General features: G+C 39.0%; 1 protein-coding gene and 1 pseudogene across 2 annotated transcripts in view; one reads left to right on the top strand and one right to left on the bottom strand.

Moving 5' to 3' along the window:
- The window catches only part of LRP6 (low density lipoprotein receptor-related protein 6), a 158,874-nt gene that overhangs the window by 125,144 nt on the left and 11,357 nt on the right, over window positions 1-22,373 (bottom strand). For both annotated transcript variants that reach the window (XM_011993647.1, XM_011993648.1), the window contains exon 2: window positions 11,974-12,367. In XM_011993647.1, the coding sequence (XP_011849037.1) occupies window positions 11,974-12,367 (394 nt within the window). The remainder of the gene's footprint in view (window positions 1-11,973; window positions 12,368-22,373) is intronic.
- Window positions 14,082-16,834, top strand: LOC105549222 (annotated as a pseudogene).

Below are 22,373 nucleotides of genomic sequence, written 5' to 3'. Positions count from 1 at the left end.
GGGCGACAGAGCAAGACTTCGTCTCAAAAAAAAAAAAAAAAAAAAAGTTTAAAAAGAAAGTGCAAAAGAACATCTACAGTATGTTACTCTTTCATGTAAGAAAAGAGGATTGTAAGAATACACACATTCACGGCTGGGCACGGTGGCTCACGCCTGTACTTCCAGCACTTTGGGAGGCTGAGGTGGGCAGATTACGAGGTCAGGAGTTCGAGACCAGCCTGCCCAACATGGTGAAACCCCGCCTCTACTAAAAATACAAAAATTAGCCAGGTGTGGTGGCATGCACCTGTTAATCCAGCTACTCAGGAAGCTGAGGCAGGAGAATCGCTTGAACCCGGGATGCAGAGGTTACAGTGAGCCAAAATCATGCCACTGCACTCCAGCCTGGGCGACAGAGAGAGACTATGTCTCAAAAAAAAAAAAAAAAAGAATATACGCATTCATATTCTGAGAGAATAGAGGTATAATAAAAGAAAAAAAAAAGAATATACTCATGTATCAACTCATTTGTACATAAACGAATTCACAAGAAAAAAGCAGAAATTATGAAGACTAAGATACCTATAGAAAGGGGTGGGGAAAGGCTGGATAAAAAAGGGTAGGGGATGGGACTACGATAGAAGGGATGGGGAAGAAGAACACTTTTCTGAGTATAAATTTTTACGTTATTTTTAACTCTTAGGAACATGTAAATTGTTTCACATAACACCAAAGTAAATTCGTTCCTCACAATGGTGGTATAGGCTAATGATTTTAAAACTCTTAAGTGTATGTATACTAAGATGGGCAAATAAGAAAATATATCATGAATAATGAGAGCCAGGTTTCTCACCATCACAGAATAGAAGTAAATATCCCAAGTAAGAAAAGGGAGAAGGCCACAACGATAATTTTGTGGTAGTAGATTGGAATTGGCGATAACATGAATTTGTTTTTACATATAGCAAAGACACAGAACTAGAAGTATGTGTGTCTACATACACCATGCATTTCCTAACTCTGTCCACTGAGAGGTACTAAATACAATAAAAGAAAATGCAGCTGGGCACAGTGGCTCACGCCTGTAATCTTATGCACTTTGGGAGGCCAAGGCAGGCAGATCACCTGAGGTTGGGAGTTTGAGACCAGCCTGACCAACATGGAGAAACCCCGTCTCTACTAAAAATACAAAATTAGCCAGGCGTGGTGGCGCATGCCTGTAATCCCAGCTACTCGGGAGGCTGAGGCAGGAGAATCACTTGAACCCAGGAGGCGGAGGCTGCAGTGAGCAATAATCGCACCATTGCACTCCAGCCTGGGCAACAAGGGTAAAACTCTGGCTAAAAGAAAAAAAAAGAAAATCCAGTAGCAAAGAACATACCTAGTTTCCACATCTTCATTTCTAAATACCATTCTCTAATAAAAGGAGCCAGAACTCCTTGGAGAAATAGTTGATTCAAGGGGTGGAACAGAAGAAGGACACCATGAGTCTGGACTGTCTGGAGTTGCCAGAAAGTAAGAAAGTACTTAAAAAACAATGAGGTGGCCAGGCATGGTGGCTCACGCCTGTAATCCCAGCACCCTGGGAGGCCGAGGCGGGTGGATCACAAGGTCAGGAGATCCAAACCATCCTGGCTAACACGGTGTGAAACCTCGTCTCCACTAAAAAATACAAAAAATTAGCTGGGCGCGGTGGCGGGTGCCTGCAGTCCCAGCCACTTGGGAGGCTGAGGCAGGAGAATGGCATGAACCCGGGAGGCAGAGCTTGCAGTGAGCTGAGATTGTGCCACTGCACTCCAGCCTGGGCGAGAGAGCAAGACTCCATCTGAAAAAAAATAAATAAAATAAATAAATAAAACAATGAGGGCATGTAAAATGACTCAGGAACCAAGTTGAAGGAGCTCCCACTGGCCAAATCTGCAACAATTTGAGCAAGAAAATCATGACAGTTTTGGATTATAACCTACAGGATAAAATAAATGCCCATGAATCCATACTAATTGTATCAGAAAAACACTTTTCCTTCTCTCACAGAGTCAACATAACTGAACACTTCTGACACCACATTGCTGGGCGGGGTAACAGGGGGGTTCCCCACACCAAGCAATTCTACACCACCAGCTGGGTGTCCTACAGGCCAGTTCAATTCTGACACTATCTATGTGAAGACAGCATCAGATCCCAGTAACGGGCTCGGTTACTGCCCCCTCTATTGCAGGCACCCGTGCTCCTGACTGGCCAGCTAAAAACTGGAGGGTCCCACAATCCCCTCCTCACGTTCAATCATTTGCTACAGTAGCTCACAGAACTCAGGGAAACAATTTATATTTATCAGTTTATTATAAAGGATATTACGAAGGATACAGATGAACAACCACATGGAAAAGATACATAGGGAGAGATCTAGAAGGGTCACGAGCACAGGAGATTCCATCCTAATGAAACATGAAAATCGATGTGTTCACCAACCCAGAAGTTCTCAAAAACCCACGTAGTTCAGGGCTTTTTTTTTTTTTTTTAGAGAGGCTTCTTATATAGGCATGACTGATATTAGCTTTATCTCCAGTCCCTCTCCCCTTCCCAAGGATGTGAAGCAGAGCTGAAAGTTCCAAGATTCTAATCATGGCTTGGTCTTTCTGGTGACCGGCCCCCATCCAGAAGCCTACCAAGAGTTGCCTCATTAAAACAAAAGATGTTCCTATCACCCAGGAAATTCCAACGGATTAGGAGTTCCATGTCAGGCACTGGAGTCAAAGACCAAATATTAGAACAAAAGATGCACCTAGCACCCCTACTGCTCAGGAAATTACAAGGGTTTTAGAAGCTCTGTGCCAAGAACCAGGGGACAGACACCAAATACATTTTCACAATATCACACTCATATAAATAACTGAATAAATAAATGAGACAGACAGGACAGCTGTATGTTAAGGGAGAAGTCTAACTAATAATGCACACAGAAGGAATAATGGAACTAGAAAAATTGCTATTTGACAAAAAGCAAACACCACAGTAGTAATTACTACAGGCAAAAACTATCAAGGAATGATAAAATTTGTGGATAAAAGTATGATGAGAAACAGGATAATTGCACAGCCTCAAATATATATTGCAAGGAAAAAAATAATAACTACAGTGAAAATAAACTAGCAGACAAAACCATAACCAAGTGATCAACTGTAACATCACCCAGTATCCACATAATGTGCCTGCTGACAGGATGCCCTGAGAAGGGCATAATATCACTTCTGTGCTATTCTTGCCAAAAATGTGTAACTTTAATCAAATCACGAGAAACAGCAAATAGAGCCAAACTGAGGAACGTTCTACAAATGACTGACCGATAAACTTCAAAAACGTCTAGGTTATGAACAATGAAGAAAGACTACCAAAACATCTCAGATTAGAAAAGGCTGAGGAGATAACTAAACACAAAATGGGATCCTGGCCCAGAGAAAGGACTAATGGGGAAAACGGAGAAATTCAAATAAGGTCTACAGATTAGTTAATAGTATTCCATCAACATTAATTCCTGGTTCGATAACTGTTCTATGGTTATACAAAATGTCAATATTTATGGAAGCTGGGTGAAAGTTATACCAGAACTATGTACAATTTTTGCAACTTTTTTCCAAGTCTAAAATTATTGATATACTGTTTTCTCTACTTTACGTAGCTGAGATTTCCTCATAAGTTTTTAAACAAGGGACACAAAGAACTTCTAAAAAATTAAAATATAGTCACTGATATTAAAACCTCAATTAACATATTAAACTGCAAAATTAGGCACAGCTGAAGAAAGAATTTTGCTATCTAAATGGCAGGTACAAAAAAAAAAAAAAAAAAAAAAAAACCCAGAAAGTGGCTCAGAGAAATAATGAGAGAGAAGATAAAAGAGCAAAATTAAGAGGAAAGGAACAAGAAATTAGAAAGGAACACATCAAACAAGAGTTCCAAAGAAGACTAAGGAGAATGAAGGAAAATCAAGAAAAAAATGAGTAAGAATTCTCTAGAATTAACAAACAACAAAAATGCTTAGATTCTAGAAATATGAATCCCAACCAGGATAAATAAAAATATATCCACATCTAGACACAGGGTAGACAAAGCTGCAAAATACCAAAAATCAAGAGAAGCTTTTAAAAAACAGAAAAATATTAAAAAGATAAATGATAAATTATAAAGCAACACAGACTTAATCGTACCAACAATTAAAGCCACACACTCTCAAAGGTCTGAGTGAAAATAATCACACAGAATTCTATACTCTAATTATCATTTCAAGAATGAGGGCAAAATAAATACATTTTTAGACAAAGACCAAGGGTTACTATTCATAGACCCTCAATAAAAGAAACATTGAAGGGCACACTTCAAACAAAAGTAAGCTGAATTCAAATGGATTAATTGGGATGCAAAAAGCAATGGTAAAATAAGAAATTGGTACACTGAGTAAACCTAAAAACATAAAACTTATTTTGAAAGGTCCTTTAAACAAAGCTACCATGTTGAATTTTTTTAAGTAATTCAACTTGTAAAAAAAAAAACACAAAAAACAAAAAACCATGGCTTCAGTAAGATACCTTTCACAAAGAAAAAAAGGACTAAACATGGAATCCAAAAATTTCAACTAAGAATATAGCTCCCTCTCACTTTATCTTGGTCAAAGGCCTTGGTTTCTTCACCCAAAGAAGGGAAGGAAGACATTTAGCTAGAGGACCCTTAAGATTCCCTTCCAGTTCCAGGATTCAAGGGATAGAAAACAGACCTTCCCAATTTACCAGAACATCTTTCAAAACTGTAAGTTGTTTACACCAAGATCCTTCATATACAGGGCCAGTGTTTTAAAGCAAGATCTAATCTGAAGCTTTAGATTTTAAATAATTGGCTATCTGCTTCTATGCAAAAGTCAACTGGAAACAGATACGATCTCAGAAAAAGAACAAAGAAAATAATGCACTTTTAAACTGTTCCATTTTTAAAGAGCTAATGGAGGAAGGAAAGGCACAGTCCAAGTGGTAGGAAAACCAAAACAGTATAAAACTCAATAAGTTTAAGTGAAAATTTCTAAAAGAAATACAGTATCAATATCAATTGGTACAAAAATAAAAACAATCATATTTTATCCCTAGTTCACAAACTAGCTGACAAATCCCTCCTTCCAAAATCTTAAAGATTCACTGTAATTTCTGAAGAGTCATCAACCCTGGAATACATCAAAGGTAGATAAAATCCCCAAATGCAGGCAGCCTACACTCATAAAGATACCCTATTCCTTTTTTTTTTTTTCATCTCCAACCATACAGAGGAAGGTATCCTATTCTTTGTCATCACCAAGTTTCAGTCTTCTACTAAGGATGAATGAAAAGCTCAACGTTACATGCAAAGAAAGCTTTTATTAAAAAGCAAAGCTATTAAAATACTGTGTTATGTAAAGGCATTCAGTTATACTACAACTACTCCCCTTCAAAATTCCTTCAATAAAGCTCAGAGATACGAAGCATAAAAAAGTAGACAATGCAACTGAAACATATTAATTTGAGACACAGTGATGGATATCACCTGATATGAAGAAACTAAAACTGGATGAGAGTTAAGATAATTTTAAGAAAAAAGCCCTACGTTAACATTTGAGAACACACACACACACACCCCCACACACACACACAGACACACACCACGAGTTTGTTGTTTCTTAATTTCCAAGGCCTTGATTCATATGCCATTCAAGCTAAACATCTAATTCAGATTTCCTGACCAGATTAGTGGTTCTTCTAACACATCACTCTTAATTTTTAGATAATGATCTCAAAAAGACTCACCTCCAAACATATGTGAATCTATATAATCTGCCTAAAAGTAACTGGCTACATTTTCCACTCTCTATACAAAAAGAATCTTCTTATGGCCTGGCACAGCAGCTCACTCCTGTAATGCCAGCACTTTGGGAGGCCGAGGCGGGTGGATCACCTGAGGTCAGGAGTTCGAGACCAGCCTGGCCAACACGGAGAAACCCTGTCTCTACTATAAACACAAAAAATTAGCCAGGCGTGGGGTGGCAGGCACCTGTAATCCCAGCTACTAGGAAGGCTGAGCCAGGAGAAGTGCTTGAACCCGGGAGACAGACCCAGCCTACGCAACAAGAGTAAAACTCGGTCTCAAAAAAAAAAAAAGAATGAATCCTTTGTCATCTCAAAGTATTTTTCCGTTTACATCAAATGGAACTGGAAAAAAGGTTTCAACTGTGGAGTAAAACGGGAGGCCCAGAGTGATGACATATGCAAGGTAGTAAAAACAAAAGTTTAAGAATCTGCTCCACAAAAACACAATTCTAAGTGTAACATACTTAAACCACTGACTCAAATGTGTAACCGTAAAATAAAAATTTTTAGATAGCTATTCAGAGTTCTGTAAAATAAAAGTTTTTAAATAGCTGTTCAGAGTTCTTTCTTTAAATATCTCACTTTTTTTGTTGTTGTTTGTTTTTTGGAAACGGGGTCTTTACTCCATCACCTAGGCTGGAGCGCCATGGCTCAGTCTCGGCCCACAGCAACCTCCGCTCCTGGGCTCAAGTGATCCTCCGACCTCGGCCTCCTGAGTAGCTCAGGACCACAGGCGTGTGCCACCATGCCTGGCTAATTTTTTGTATTTTTTTGTAAAGACAGAGTTTCATCATGTTGCACAGGCTGGTCTCAAACTCCTGTGCTCAAGTGATCTGCCCACCTTGGCCTCCTAAAGGGCTGCGATTACAGGCATAAGCCACCACACCCAGCCAATCTCTCAGTTTTTAAACTTAAAATAATGTCAAAACTGAAAGAAACCCATCATTTTAGAGATAAGGAAACTTAGATCCAAGACACTGAAGTAATTTGCTGGTAAACAGAGCTAGGTATTGGCCGGGCGCGGTGGCTCATGCCTGTAATACCAGCACTTCAGGAGGCCGAGGTGGGCAGATCATGAGGTCAAGGGATTGAGACCATCCTGGCCGACATGGTGAAACCCTGTCTCTACTAAAAATACAAAAATTAGCTGGGCATGGTGGCATGCGCCTGTAGTCCCAGCTACTTGGGAGGCTGAGGCAGGAGAATCACTTGAACCCGGGAAGTGGAGGTTGCAGTAAGCCAAGATTCCGCCACTGCACTCCAGCCTGGCGACAGAGCAAGACTCTGTCTCAAGAAAAAAAAATAATAACAGCAGAGCTAGGTATAACATAAAACAAGCTCCAATGAATATATTTTTATAAAATATGATCTTGATAACTTTTGTGAAAAACAACTAAGGACTAAAAATCTTAATTATGTTTTAAATAAACATTTGTAATCAAAGCCATAATCATTTGGAATTCATAGAAGACCATGCTAAAATTTGCATTTGCTTAGAAAATGCTTTCTTCTAAAAAAGAAAGCTAATACTGTAATAGAAAATATTATTTTCCTTTAACTTTTAAAACTTAAAAGTTTTCCTTTAAGAAAAGCTTTTTTCTTAAAGTTCAGTCACAAAAAAAGATTTAGGAACTATTTTAGTCACCTGGGATATATAAGTGTAGAAAATACTTTTAAACATATTCAAAATATGATAATAATATGTATAAAACTGATAGAAAAATTACAAATCATTTTTTCCACTGAGGTAGATGCGCAAGCATTTTTAAAGCAGAACTTTTAGTGTTGTTAATGTTATATTTAACAATGATTTAAAAATACATATTTTTGGCTGGGCACAGTGGCTCACACATATAATCCCAGCATTTTGGGAGGCTAAGGCAGGCGGATCACTTGAGGTCAGGAGTTCATGACCAGCTTGGCCGACATGGTGAAATCCTGTCTCTACTAAAAATACAAAAATTAGCTGGGCATGGTAGTGTGCGCCTGTAATCCCAGCTACTGGGGAAGCTGAGGCAGAAGAATGGCTTGAACGTGGGAGGCAGAAATCGCAGTGAGTAGAAATGGTGCCACTGCACTCCAGCCTGGGCAACAGAGTGCGGCTCCGTCTCAAAAAAAAAAATTATAATAAAAAATAGGCCAGGCGCGGTAGCTCACGCCTGTAATCCCAGCGCTTTGGGAGGCAGAGGCGGGCAGATCACGATATCAGGAGATCAAGACCATCCTGGCTAACATGATGAAACCCCGTCTCTACTAAAAGTACAAAAAATTAGCCAGGCATGGTGGCGGGCGCCTGTAGTCCCAGCTACTCGGGAGGCTGAGGCAGGAAAATGGCACGAACCCGGGAGGCGGAGCTTGCAGTGAGCAGAGATCGCGCCACTGCACTCCAGCCTGGGCGATAGAGCGAGACTCCGTCTCAAAAATAAATAAATAAATAAACAAATAATGAATAAATAAAAATATGTATTTTAAAAATATAACTATTCAAAGCTTTTTAGTATAAATTCACCTCAAATTGAATCACTGAAGTTTAACTTTATAAAAAAAATCTAAAATGATTTGGAATATGAAAGGATCCTAAACGAACAAACAAAACACCCTTAAACTTAACACAGGTCCTCAACATCACCAAGATTAGTACAGTTGCTTAGCATGGTAACTGTGGAATCAGAGTGAAGGGCTCCAGCATTAGGAGCAGCCACGTAGGAATCACCTCTACTCACTATAACCTAAGACTACAGTTTACTGTAACTCTGGTTGTTCATTCTGTAACAATTTCATACACAAATCTTCCCGTTTCTTAGTCCGAACTGTACACCGCTAGTAACTATTATAAGAAAAAAAAAATCTCAGACTAATATAATAGAGGCCAAATTTAGAGAGAGGAATAAAAATCTTCCTTCAGTGTAGGCTAAATGGACTGATTACACAAAGAACTCCATACATCCGAAAGCACACAGATGTCTGCACTAGTTCCCAGGGCTCAAACAATACCAGTCATTCAATAGCTTTCCTTTTACGTAAGTTGCTGTGAGAGAGCTCAGTCAGCTCCTGTGAACCTCATAAACCAGGATCCTGGAACTCTGAAAAGTCTACATTTTTCCTCAGCACTGTTTTCATGTACTTTGCCTGGAACTCAAACTTCGTATTTCCCCCAAAAAATAAATCTGTAAATCATCTATTCTGTTTGACAAATGATGTACTCTACCTATAATTACTTTTCAGCTAAAACCACAATCCACGATACAAATCCAAGATCATTAACACTGAAAGATTATCTGAATATATTTTTCAGTGCAGGAGTTTAAAACATAATTTTAAATACACTCCATCATATGTACATATATCATATGTATATATAACATTTGACCAGATTCTATTTGTTTCCAGTTGAGTCATTTTTAAAATAACCATAACACAAAATGACTTCTCGAAATTAAAAGAAATTTTGAGAGGACTGTTAAAGCTGGGGGAGGGGGCTGAATTTACCCACTCTCTCTCCCCTATATTACCCTCCTCTGCCTCTCACATTAACCACACGCATCAAAAATAATAAAAAATATTTCACTGGGTGTTTGACCAAGTCTTTAGTCCACAGAAAGAGTTATTCTTCACTGAACCACCTTCAGAAGCTACATAACACTACCTTCTACCTTCAAAGTACATTACTACTGATTCTTCCAATAATCTTTTTTATCAGCTAAGTCTTTGGTGAATTCTCACATTCAATAATGAGAAGTAACAAGGATAAATTAAAGCCACAGAAACTCTAAAGTATTTTTTAATCAAATGGCAAAATTACTTCAGAAGATACTTATCAGACCTGCTACCCAGAAGTAAAGCTCATTAGTTTTGGGGAACAAAATGAAAATGATTAATTTACTCACTAAACTGTTAGATCCTGAAGAGTCAAGAGGAACTATATACATTCAGTTCCCTTTAATAATGTACAATCATGTAATCATTAATCCCTCACAGAAATGATCAAGATCCCATTCCAAAATTTGGCAATGAAGCTCATAACAGCTCTTGTGTCTCTTCTGATTATTTTAACACTCTTCCTCTCTTCACATACATGTTACATAATGCAAATAAACATGCTGTGAAGAAGAAAAAGTTGTCTCTCCCAAGTTTTCTGTCCCTAAATAAAACAGTAAAGATAAACTAAACCCCCTCTCTCCAACCAGAGTACAAAATGAAGAACTCTGAACATAATAACCGTTTAATAGATATTTTATCAAATTTCAATCATCACTCTTACAGTGGTAAGCCTTAATTTGTCAAGAAGAAAAAGAGGGGAAAAAAGAACTTTATCTTTTCACCAAAGTATTCTTCCCTAATGACGACTAAAAGTACCAAAACCCTATGTGTTCTACAAAGCAGTAACCTCAGAAACATTTCAGCAATCCCTGAGCCTTACGAACTCTGTTAGCAAAAGACAAACTCCATTTCTCAAAAAATATCTGTAAAGTTCTCAACAACCAAATTATTTGATAACTACAGTTACATCTGAGACCTCCTCCTCAGGACATCCAATGCTTTTTCGTACCATCAGAGCCGCTACAATATTTCCCGGTGCTTTAAGAGCACCATCTACTCTCAACAAACACGTTTTAATTCCACCCAGACATCTCCCTCTAAAATTTCACTACACTACTGCCCACGTTATCCTTTACAGTCAAATCAGTCTTCTCATTTTTCTACAACATGGCATCCTGTTCAACCTCTGTAACCAAATCAGGCCTGATATCAAGATAAAGAAGCACATAAACCTTTCCTCCATTCTCCCCAAGTTCTCATTTATTACATAAAAAGAATCTACTCCTTTCCATAAATGAAATGAGTTTTAAAGCATTCTAATACAATTGAAAGCTAAAAAAAACAAAGTACTAAAATAGTACAAGTTATTTATCTTTGGATTTTAATCAAATATTAGTCATTTTAGGTTCATGTTCAGATAGTTACCTATACTTAGCCATGACAGACTGGCCATGACAATTTATTCCATAAAGAAATATCATAAAATGGTATACGCTAATAGTAGAAATGAGGCATAGTAACAGAAGCAATGTGGGGATACAGTTCACACTTTGAAATGAGATTTTCTCAGAGCTTTAAGTTTTCCTTCTCATTAGAAAATTAACCTTTATTGCAAATGTATGTTTAGCTAACTGGAAATGAGTTATTTAGTAACTTTTATTTTTCATTCAATGCTGACATATTAAATAACGCTTCAGACTGTAACATAAAAAAACACTAGTTATCACAATATCATTGTGTATATAATAAAAGTTATAACATCTAGTCTACCTCATCTTGAGCTATCAAATCCTTCTCTTTTTAAGTTTTCATTCCTTCAAATTATCTTCTGATATCACAAAAAATAAATACAGAAGAAAACCCAGGAAATATAAACATGGTTATTAGAAACCCAAAACAATTTACAGAAACACTAAGAACACAACACACTGGGCACAGTGGCTCACACCCGCGATCCCAGCGCTTTGGGAAGCCAAGGCAGAGCGATTGATCACTTGAGCCCAGGGGTTCGAGACCAGCCTGGGCAAGATGGTGAAATTCCGTCTTTACAAAAAAAATTTTTTTTGAGACAAAGTCTCACTCTGTTGCCCAGGCTGGAGCACAGTGGTGCAATCTCAGTTCACCGCAACCTCCGCCTCCCAGGTTCAAGCGATTTTTGTGCCTCAGCCACCCGAGTAGCTAGGATTACAGACGTGTGCCACGACGCCCAGCTAACAAAAAAATCTTTTTAGTTAGCCAGGTGTGGTAGCACACAACTAAAGTCCCAGCTACGTGGGAGGCTGAAATGGGAGGATCACTTCAGCCTGGGAGGTTGACAGTGCAGTGAGCTTTGATTGCACCACTGCACTACAGCCTGGGTGACAGAGCAAGACCTTGTCAAAAACAATAACAACAATAATAATAACAACACAACATAACTTTCTACATTCAAGTCTACTCAACAAAGAAGCCCAAAGAATCTAAAATTCCTGTTTTCGATCCTTCTCTTCTCATAGGGGTCAGGGTGGTGTATGTCAGTGGAGAAAAACCAGGAGGAGGTACGATGATCTTCGTACACTGTACAAAAACTTACCCACTTGAAGGATCTAAGGCAATAGCTCTGGGTTGATCCAACTCTTGCCAAAATAAAACTTTTCGTAAAGATCCATCTAAATTAGAAACTTCAATCCGATTAGTTTCAGAATCTGTCCAGTACAATTTTTCTCCAAGCCAATCACATGCCAGCCCATCGGGGGACAATAATCCAGAAACAACAACATTCTGTACACTCTCAGTTTTGTTAAATTCTGTTCGTTTAATGGCTTCTTCGCTGACATCACTCCAGTATATCAAGCCATGACCAAACACAAAGTCCACCGCAGCTGCATCCTCCAAGCCTCCAACTACAATCGTAGCATTCTCTTTGCCATTTGTAGCATCAACCAATCGCAAGTCCCGTCTGTTTGCATAAAGCAACAAAGGGGCCGCTAGAACAAAAAAAGAAAAATATGTAAGTGAAAAGGAAGAAAAGGTATTGGTTCTTGTAAACTGGGTTTCAAATCAGTATTAGTGATTGTCAAAGATAAGAAAAGAGTAAATAAATCAGTTGGAGACCATCTAAAATACTTTCACACACAAAATATTTTTGCAGCATTTAAAAAATAAGACATAGGAAAGGGGGGGAACTATTTCCACCATGATAGTCTTTTCTTGTTAAAATAACTCAGATAAAATTTTAAAGCCTGGCTATACCAAGAATTGGCAAGGATATGGAGCTAATGGAACACTCATACTCTACTGGGGTGAATGTAAAATGGTACAGTCACTTGGGAAAACAGTTTGGCAGTTTCCTAAAAGGTTAAACATACAACCTACTATACAATCCAAGGCAATAGCTAGGTATTGCCTATTCCACATCTAGGTATTTACTCAACAGAAACAAAAACATACGTCAATACAAAGACTTATATGCAAATGCTCATAGCAATTTATTTGTAATAACCCAAACTGGAATCAACCCAAATGTCATCAACAGACTAATGGATAAAAAACTGTAATACTGCCATACAATAGAAAATAATGAACTCTTTGTACATGAAAAATGGGTGGATCTCAATTCAGAATGAAAGAAGCCAGGCCAAAACAAAGGTATATATTGCATGACTCTCATCTATATAAACTTTTACAAAAGGTAAACTAGTCTATTATGACATAAAGCAGACCAATGGCTGTCTCAACATAGGGAGAGAAGATGCAAAAGAATAAGGGGGAGGATTAAAAAGGGGCACGAGCAAACTTTTGCAGGTGATGAGCTATATTATCAATAATGATGGTTTCGGAGGTGTAAACATGTCAAAACTTACTAAATTTTACACTTGACATAAGCAAAATTTATTGTCTATCAATTATACCTTAATAAAACTGTTACAGTTTGACTGAAATAGTTCTTAGTAAAGCTACTTTATTCTGTTCTATATTACTATCAAAATGACCTTTGAAAAGACCCGAAACTAAATATAAAGCCAATCTTACAGAAATAACATTTAACTTTGAGAAAGTTAAGGCTGTTGGGAGTGAGGTAGTATAAATTCCATGTTTTTTGGGTTTTATTAAATATCTATTCCAAGCTTCTGACGTTTACTTTCCTAATATCAAGCAACAATTAAACATCTAGAGCACTACTGTCCTACAGAACTTTCTGTGATGATGGGAATGTCCAATCCACCGCATAACACAGTACCACCAGTCACACGCAGCTATGGAGCACTTAAAATGTGGCTAGTGTGACTAAGAAATTAAATTTTTAATTTTATATAACCCTTTTTTTTTTTTTTTTTTTTTTGAGACAGAGTTTCACTCTTGTTGCCCAGGCTGGAGTAAAATGGCACGATCCTCCACCTCCCAGGTTCAAGCAATTCTCCTGCCTCAGCCTCCCGAGTACTTGGAATTACAGGCGCCCACCACTACGGGTCCAGCTAATTTTTTGTATTTTTACCAGAGGCGGGGTTTCGCCATGTTGGCCAGACTGGTCTTGAACTCCTGGCCTCAAGTGATCCACTCACCTTGGCCTCCCAAAGTGCTGGGATTACAGGCATGAGACACTGCGCCTGGCCCCAATTTTATATAATCTTAATTCATTCCAATTTATATAGACAAGTGTGACTAGTGGCGGTATTGGATAGCACACATCTAGAGGCTGGAATGCAGAACGTTAATGAGGCAGCAAAAGTAAGACCAAGCTAGGTGCGGTGGCTCACACCTGTAATTCCAACACTTTGGGAGGCTCAAGCGGGAGGACTGGTTAAGCCCAGGAGTTTGAGACTAGCCTAGGCAACACATGGAAACCCCATCTCTACAAAAAGATAAATTTAAAAAATTAGTCAGGCATAATGGTGCACGCCTGTAGTCCCAGGTACTCGGGAGACTAAAATGGGAGGATCACTTGAGCCCAGGAGTTCAAGGCTGCAGTGAGCTATGATCACATCACTGTGGTGCCCCAGCCTGGGTGACAGAGGGAGACCCTGTCTAAAAAAAAATAAAAAGTGAGTTATGATGCAATAATCTAAATGACCTTCTTTCATAATTACTTACTAAAGGTCTACAACTGTGTCATCTGAAGCCAAGCCCAACTACCATTTAGAAGTAACCATTTCCCCTTTTTCAAGAAATTACTCCAATGTCAAAAAAGTGTAAGAAAAAAGTGATGTTTCCACTAATTTATAGATTGTGTCTGTCAAATAGTTATGAATGTATACTATTTTCAACCATAAGTACAACATAAACTTCCCTAACTAAGCTTAAATCCAACATTCTTAGTCAAAAACAAACTGGCAGACAGCTTTTTTAAAAAGTGACTAACCAGTCTTTCTGCTTATTCTGAGTATCTGCTGCAGCTATTAGCAAATTCATAAATTTCCCTAACAGAGTCACTTTTAATTCATTTCAGGCCTTCACACATCACACTGACTTATCAGTCCCCACAGAGCCCACTATACTGAGTCTCTCATACTATGGGCCAAATATAAACACCAGAAAAAAGGTCCCTACTAGTGAAGGATACAATGCTAAGTGCCGTACAAGGCTAAGGAATACCCACGAAACACTTAACATTTAAAATCCAAGAGTGATAATAATGTACTATTTACTGGGCACCTTCTTTATGGCACTATCCTTGGAAAACTACAGCAAAGCTATAGGACATTAGGTAGCAGCCAAATGTCTTTCATTGCTTTCAAGCAAAACTTTAACATTTCTACGTGTACTGAATATTTTTGGTCTACAAAATCCAAAGACGCTTTCTAGTAATTTAAGACCTCACAAGCGTTCTGAGTCTCCTCTCCCTCCTGAAAATGGGTGAAGGAGGCAAGTTAATCTTTTTTAAGTTAGCAATACTAGTTACAATTGAGGATTTGTGAAGGACTATACAGAAATCTGCTGCACATAAACCACACTATTGAAAGGAAATCCCAGGGTTCATTCTGTCCAGCCACCCTTCTGATACTTGAATACTTTCTATTACATTGTCACCACTATCTGTTCAGCAACATATTAAATGGGATATCTGATAGGTATAATTTGATTTGTAACATTGTTTTTATCTACCCAAGAGATACACTGCATCCACACACTTGCTCCCTGGAACGTGCTAGTGTCTTCCATTCCGGAGAGCTTACTTTCTGACCACCCAGTATTCAGATAACCCAAATAATCACCATCACTTCTCTTTAGTGGAACACTCACAGTGCTCAGGAATCCTTGTTTTCCTTTATCAAACTACCAGCATTTCTAAGCTTTTTCTACTTTGAAAGACTAATTTCCATGCCCTGAATCATTCTCAGACCGTCTCATAAAACAATCTCAGTGAAGCAGGAAATAAGGTAAATGTCATACATCCCCAACATCTTAATTTATACCTCTCAAAATTTTCTCTCCACCCATTTTCCCTAACCTTGTCCTCAGCCTCAAATGACAAGATGGCCTTCCTCTTAAGGCTAAAGCAATACTTTCGGTTCAGCCTCCTTACCTCCTTTCTACAACTCTGCTCTATCAATTGTTCTGTATTTCTTGTATTTTCAGTGGTTTATGCTAGGTTTCTTGCTATCGAAAACTTTTGTTTTAATAACCCTAACCTTGTTACCATCAGAATAATAATTATACTTCTACTAACTGCAAAATCTTATAACATTGGTATATACACTTCATACTACCATTCATTAGCTATTACTCTTTTATCTAACTTCCTACCCATCACTCAACTGCAAGTACTTTCTCTAAATCTTTGTAACCAAATCCAGTGGTCTTTTCTCAATCTTTATTCTTGACATCTCTAGAGCATTCAATGCTGTTGACTATATCCCTACCTATATAGAATGTTCTCCTCATACAATACTACCTATTTTTCTTGTTTGTCTTGTTTCAAACCTTCCAATTCCTATGTATAGTTATCCCAAGACTCTCTGTTGTTCCCAAATGAAAGAGTATAGAAAACTAAAGTTCACAAGCGACAGCGACACAAGGTGGCAGCCACCACTGGCTCAGGAGTAAAAGTCTCTTGCAATTTCCCACTTTTTGAAGAACTCAAAGAAGGCCAAAAAGGAGTAGGAGATGGCACAGTTAGCTGAGGTCTAGACGATGATAAAGACATGACACTTACAAGATGGACAGGTATGATAACCGGGCCTGCAAGAACAATTTATGAAAACTGAATATACAGCCTTAAAATAGAATGTGGACCACCCAGAAGCATCCCCCTTTGCAAGATTTGTAACAAAAAATTAATATGAACGGAGTTAATAGTTCTAATGGAGTGGCAGACCCAAGAGCCACATTAGTGCTAGCAAAATGGCAGAATTCATAGCACCAAAGTTGTCCTGCAAGACCTTTGGCGCGTAATGGTGTATAAAGAAAATATGAAACTCCCTCAGCCACCTGAAGGCCAGTGTTACAGCAATTAATCGAAAAGAAAAACCACAGGCCCTTCCCCTTCCCCTTCCCCCCACCGCCCCATTCAATTTAAGCAGTCTTCATTTTCCACAGTAGCCAATTTTCTAGATACGTCTTGTAGACTTCAAAGTACTGGAAAGGAAGCTACCATTCAAAGGAAATTTATCTTAAGATACTGTAAAACTAATATTTTGTCCATTTGAAATATATAAGTTGTGCTATAACAAAAAAAGAAAGAGAATTAAAGTTCACCTGGTCAACAAGCAATTCTATGCAGCTAATTTCCAAAACATTATCTCCAGTTCTGTCCCTCTAAGTTTTTGTTGGCCATCTCTACCTCCCATTAAATTAAATTCATCACCTTTCCCCAAAAACAACAAAATCCCTCACTAGTCAATGGTACACAATTCTAACCTTACTGGCACGCTTTGGAGCCATCTTTGAGCCCCTCCCCTTTTTCACCAGTCTGCCAATGACTGTCTTGTTGACTCTTATTGTACAAGCATGTCTTTAAAAAAATTTGCCTCCTCTTCTCCATTTTTAGAACCACTATCCTACTCTAGACCTTCATGACTTTAGGCTTAAAATATCCTAATAGTAAGTTATCTTGATATTTTCCCTTTTCCTTTTCTACTTCTAATACTTTTACTTTAGCCAACTCAAAAGCCATTCTGATTCCCCTTGCCTCAACTTACATAAAGCCTCAATACCTCAGCCTTACCACCATGACTTCTACCTAGGACTCTAAATTTATCTTTTATAGTCTCTGCATCATACACACAGGTTTCAAAACATGTAAACTGGGAGTACATCACACCCATCATCATGGAGTATTCATTTTCCCGCCCACTCCATACTTCTTCTCTTTTTCTCCCAGCAAGCAAGTCCTTCCCAGTCACAGTCAAACCTTACCTACTCTGTAACCCTTTCTAATTGACTCAGCTTTACTTCTTTTAATCCTTAGTCTTTAGCATGTACATATTAGCTTTTTTTTTTTTTAAAGCATACTTTCTACCTCTAGCATCTCAGCCTAGATCCATACAAGGTATACAGGAACCGTACCTTATAACTAATTTTACCACCAATGCCTACTACAGTTCACTGCACACAGAAATATCATATACATATTTACTAATATTTTGGCGTTTTTATTTGTTTTGAGACGAAGTCTCACTCTGTCACCCAGACTGGAGTGCAGCGGCGCAATCTCGGCTCACTGCAACCTCCGACTCCCTGGTTCAAGCGATTCTCCTGCCTCAGCTTCCCGAGTAGCTGGGAATACAGGCATGCGCCACCATGCCCAGCTAATTTTTGTATGTTTAGTAGAGACAAGGTTTCACCATGTTGGCCAGGACTGTCTTGATCTCCTGACCTCGTGATATGCCCACCTCAGCTTCCCAAAGGGCTGGGATTACAGGTGTGAGCCACTGCACCCAGCGGTAAAAGAAGTTTTATTTGTCATAGTCCAAGCCAGCTAAGACTTTTTTTTTTTTTTTTTTGAGATGGAGTCTTGCTCTGTCACCCAGGCTGGAGTGCAATGGCGCAGTCTCAGCTCACTGCAACCTCTGCCCCCTGGGTTCAAGCGATTCTCCTGCCTCAGTCTCCCAAGTAGCTTAGACTACAGGCACCCATCACCACACCCGGCTAATTTTTGTATTTTTAGTAAAGGCAGGTTTCACCATGTTGGCCAGGCTGGTCTTGAACTCCTAACTTCAAATGATCCACCCAACTCGGCCACCCAAAGTGCTGGGGTAACAGACGTGAGCCAACGCACCTGGCTTGATTTTTTTTCTTCTTCATTTTTGGAGACAGAGTTTTGCTCTATCACCCAGGCTGGACTGCAGTGGTACAATCTGGGCTTAACGTAACCTGCACCTCCCAGATTCAAGTGATTCTCCTGCCTCAGCCTCCCCAGGAGGTGGGATTACAGGCATCTGCCACCACACTCAGCTAATTTTTTTGTATTTTTACTAGAGACGGGGTTTTGCTACGTCAGCCAGGCTGGTCTTGAACTGCTGACCTCAAGTGATTCAACCTCAAGTGATTCACCCACCTCGCCTCCAAAGTGCTGGGATTACAGGTGTGAGCCACCATGCCCAGCCAAAGCCAGCTAAGATTTGATGGGTTTATTTGTAAGATTTTTTTAAGTGCTTATCAAATATTATAGTTATGTAAAACTAGATTTTAGTTTTCTGTTAAAATGACTGATTTTCTTCAGTTATTAGTCTTTTGTTTTTTGTTTTTTGTTTTTTGTTTTTTTTTTTGACATGGAGTCTCCCTCTGTCACCCAGGCTGGAGTGCAGTGGCGGGATCTCAGCTCACTGCAAGCTCCGCCTCCTGGGCTCATGCCATTCTCCTGCCTCAGCCTCCCGAGTAGCTGGGACTACAGGCGCCCGCCACCAAACCTGGCTAATTTTTTTTTTATTTTTTTAGTAGAGACGGGGTTTCACTGTGTTAGCCAGGATGGTCTCGATCTCCTGACCTCATGATCAGCCCGCCTCTGCCTCCCAAAGTGCTGGGATTACAGGTGTGAGCCACCGCGCCCCACCTGTTAGTCTGCTTTTAATAAAGAGGTTATTAAAGGTTTTCCTTTGCCTTCTGAATAATCTCCCTAGAAGGCAAAGATTCTGTGTCTTACCAGAATTTCCTGTGCTTAATGCTGACTTTATCATGTCCTTTATTACTTAAAACCATATTCACACCCTTGAAAGGGGTAAGGTTCTTTACCATCACATTACTTCCTATGCTTATTTTTTTCAATTTTTTTTTTTTAAGAGACAGGGTCTCACTCTGTTGTCCAGACTGGAATACGGTGGCACAATCATGGTTCATTGCGTGGCGCAATCATAGCTCATTGCAGCCTCAAACTCCTGGACTCAAACGATCCTCTTGCCTCGGCCTCCTGAGTAGCTAGGACTACAAGCCTGTAATCTTACGCCCAGCTGATTTTTTAATTTTTGTAGAGACAGGATCCCACCATGTTGCCCAGGCTGGTCTCAAACTCCTGGCCTCAAGTGATCCTTCCATCTTGGCCTCCCTTCCAAAGCACTAAGATTACAGGCATGGGCCACTGCACTGAACTAAAATCTTTTTTTTTTTTTTTCTGGTCACTTTTGGTTAAATATGTAGCCAAGTGTTTTTTTTTCCACAGTGGCCCCTGATCCTGTTTAATCAAATATTCAAACCTCCTAAATGACGCCTTTTGCACCAATCTCTTTGAGATTTCCCCTGAGGGGCCCTAGAAAATCAAAATTTCCTTCACCTTGTAAAAGAGAGATATTAAAAATAATAGTTTATTTGATCAAACATTATAGGTCATATGGAAAGCACTGTCAAAGTAAGAGAGGCTTACCCTCCCTAAGTTAAATTTGTATAGGTAGAATGTTATTAATAGGGATATTTTGGAAGTTCTATGAAGGTATAAAGCTCCTAGAAATTCATCAATGCCCTCATTGTCCATGTCCATTAATCAGAGTTCCGGTGCTGTTTTGCCTGGTATTAGACAACAGTATAATGTCATCAGTCATAATTTCAGGGATTTTTTTTCCTCAGTGTTAACTGGGTCATAATTTGACTTCTTTAATTTGAATATAATATCTTCTAGTTCGGCTAATGGTTCTCAGTTAAGAATTCACATCATTTACTTATGGAATGATATTACATAGAAGTTAAGGACCTACTCCAGACTGCTAAATATTTTTCCTTGATAATCTTGATATACTCTATACATGCTTGACATATTCGTGGGCCATTACATCTTAGGATTGTATGTCTTTAGATTTTTTTCTCTGCAATGAATACATTCATCTATATACATAAATGACATGTACTAGCCACTGTTCTTTAAAATAAGGTTAATTGGCTGGGCACGGTGGCTCACACCTTAATCCCAGCACTTCAGGGGGCTGACACAGGCAGATCACCTGACATGAGGAGTTTGAGACCCACCTGGCCAACATGGCAAAACCCTGGCTCTACTAAAAATACAAAACTTAGCGGGGCGTGGTGGCACGTGCCTGTAATCCCAGCTACCTGGGAGGCTGAGGCAGGAGAATCACTGGAACCCAGAAGGCGGAGGCTGCAGCAAGCCGAAATTGCGCCACTGAACTCCAGCCTGGGCGACAGAGCAAAACTCTTGTCTGAAAATATAATAATAAAATAAAATAAGGTTAATCATTATTCTTATAGATATGCTTTTGTCTAACACATTTTTGGATTTAGTTTGCGTGCCACAAAAATCAAACTTGTCAATTTCATTATCTTTTCTAACAAATTTTCATAAGATCTTTCACTTTTAAGATTATCAGTAATAGGTTAATCATCACTGTTTTAAGTCTTTCATCATCTACAGATAGTTTTCTGTTTTACTCTGATGCTTCCCTGAAAGCACTTACAAATCAGCTACAGGCCAGACTGCACTTGTCTTCAATAAAAAAGGGCTATGGGCCAGGTGTGGTTGCTCAAGCCTGTAATACCAACACTTTGGGAGGTTGACATGGGCATATCACTGGAGCCCAAGAGTTCCAGACCAGCCTGGGCAACTTGGCGAAACCCCTTCTCTACAAAAAAAAAAAAAAAGAAAAAAAATTAGCTGGGCGTAGTGGCACGCACCTGTGGTCGCAGCTACGAGGGAGGCTGAGGTGGGAGGATCGCTTGAGTCCAGGAGGTCAAGGCTTCAGTGACCCAAGATTGCGCCACTGCACTGCAGCCTGGGTGACAAAGTGAGACTCCGTCTCAAAAAAAAAAAAAAGAAAGAAAAAGAAAAACGACTATGCCAGGTAACCTGAACACAGGCTTCTGATGGCATCACTTAAATAACTCTGAGACCACACCAGCGGACTGAGTCAGGATTTCCAAACAGCTAGTAGAGAAACAAATGGGTTCGTGAGACTGCTAACACAGATCCAGCAGAACAAGAATTAATTACATAGGACTGAATAAATTGATGGAGGATGATTATGGGTTTCGTTTGAAATATTGCTGATGCCTTAGTGTCCTATTTTCTGGATATAAGGAACCCCTTTCTCTTTTCTCTGAAGCTATCTATAACCGACAACAATTTAAGGAGACTATGCTTTTGTAAACCGAAATAAACATTTATCTTTTTCCCCCGCCTTACTCCTCCAGAATTCAAAAACTCTTATTGAGTATTTTTATTTTCATGGCAATATAGTTATTTGCAAAGGTTCAAGGAGTCTGCCTCCTAGCTGGAAACATTACTTAAGCAACCAAGCCTTTGGAATGCCACATTTGAAGATATTCATTTAATCAAGTATGACCAGACACTTTTAAGTTACAGTTGACTTTATGAACCAATGCTTACAGTCCTCTTAGGAAAACTGGCCTGGTAACTGGCTTAATTCACCAGCCTTGCAGGTGAATTAAGCAAGATCACTTCCCGGCAGGCTCAAAAATCCTAGAATATTTTGGGAACTTCAGGAAAGGAATTCACCCAAATTTATAGATATTGCAAGTGAAATCTGATGGTCAGTTCTTGACTTACCTTTATAGTCTTAAGAGGCAATTTTTTTTTTTTTTTTTTTTTTTTTT

This window comes from Mandrillus leucophaeus, unplaced genomic scaffold (assembly GCF_000951045.1).
Source record: "Mandrillus leucophaeus isolate KB7577 unplaced genomic scaffold, Mleu.le_1.0 Scaffold431, whole genome shotgun sequence".
Classification (NCBI taxonomy): Eukaryota; Metazoa; Chordata; class Mammalia; order Primates; family Cercopithecidae; genus Mandrillus; species Mandrillus leucophaeus.
This window is presented reverse-complemented; position numbering and strand designations above follow the sequence as displayed.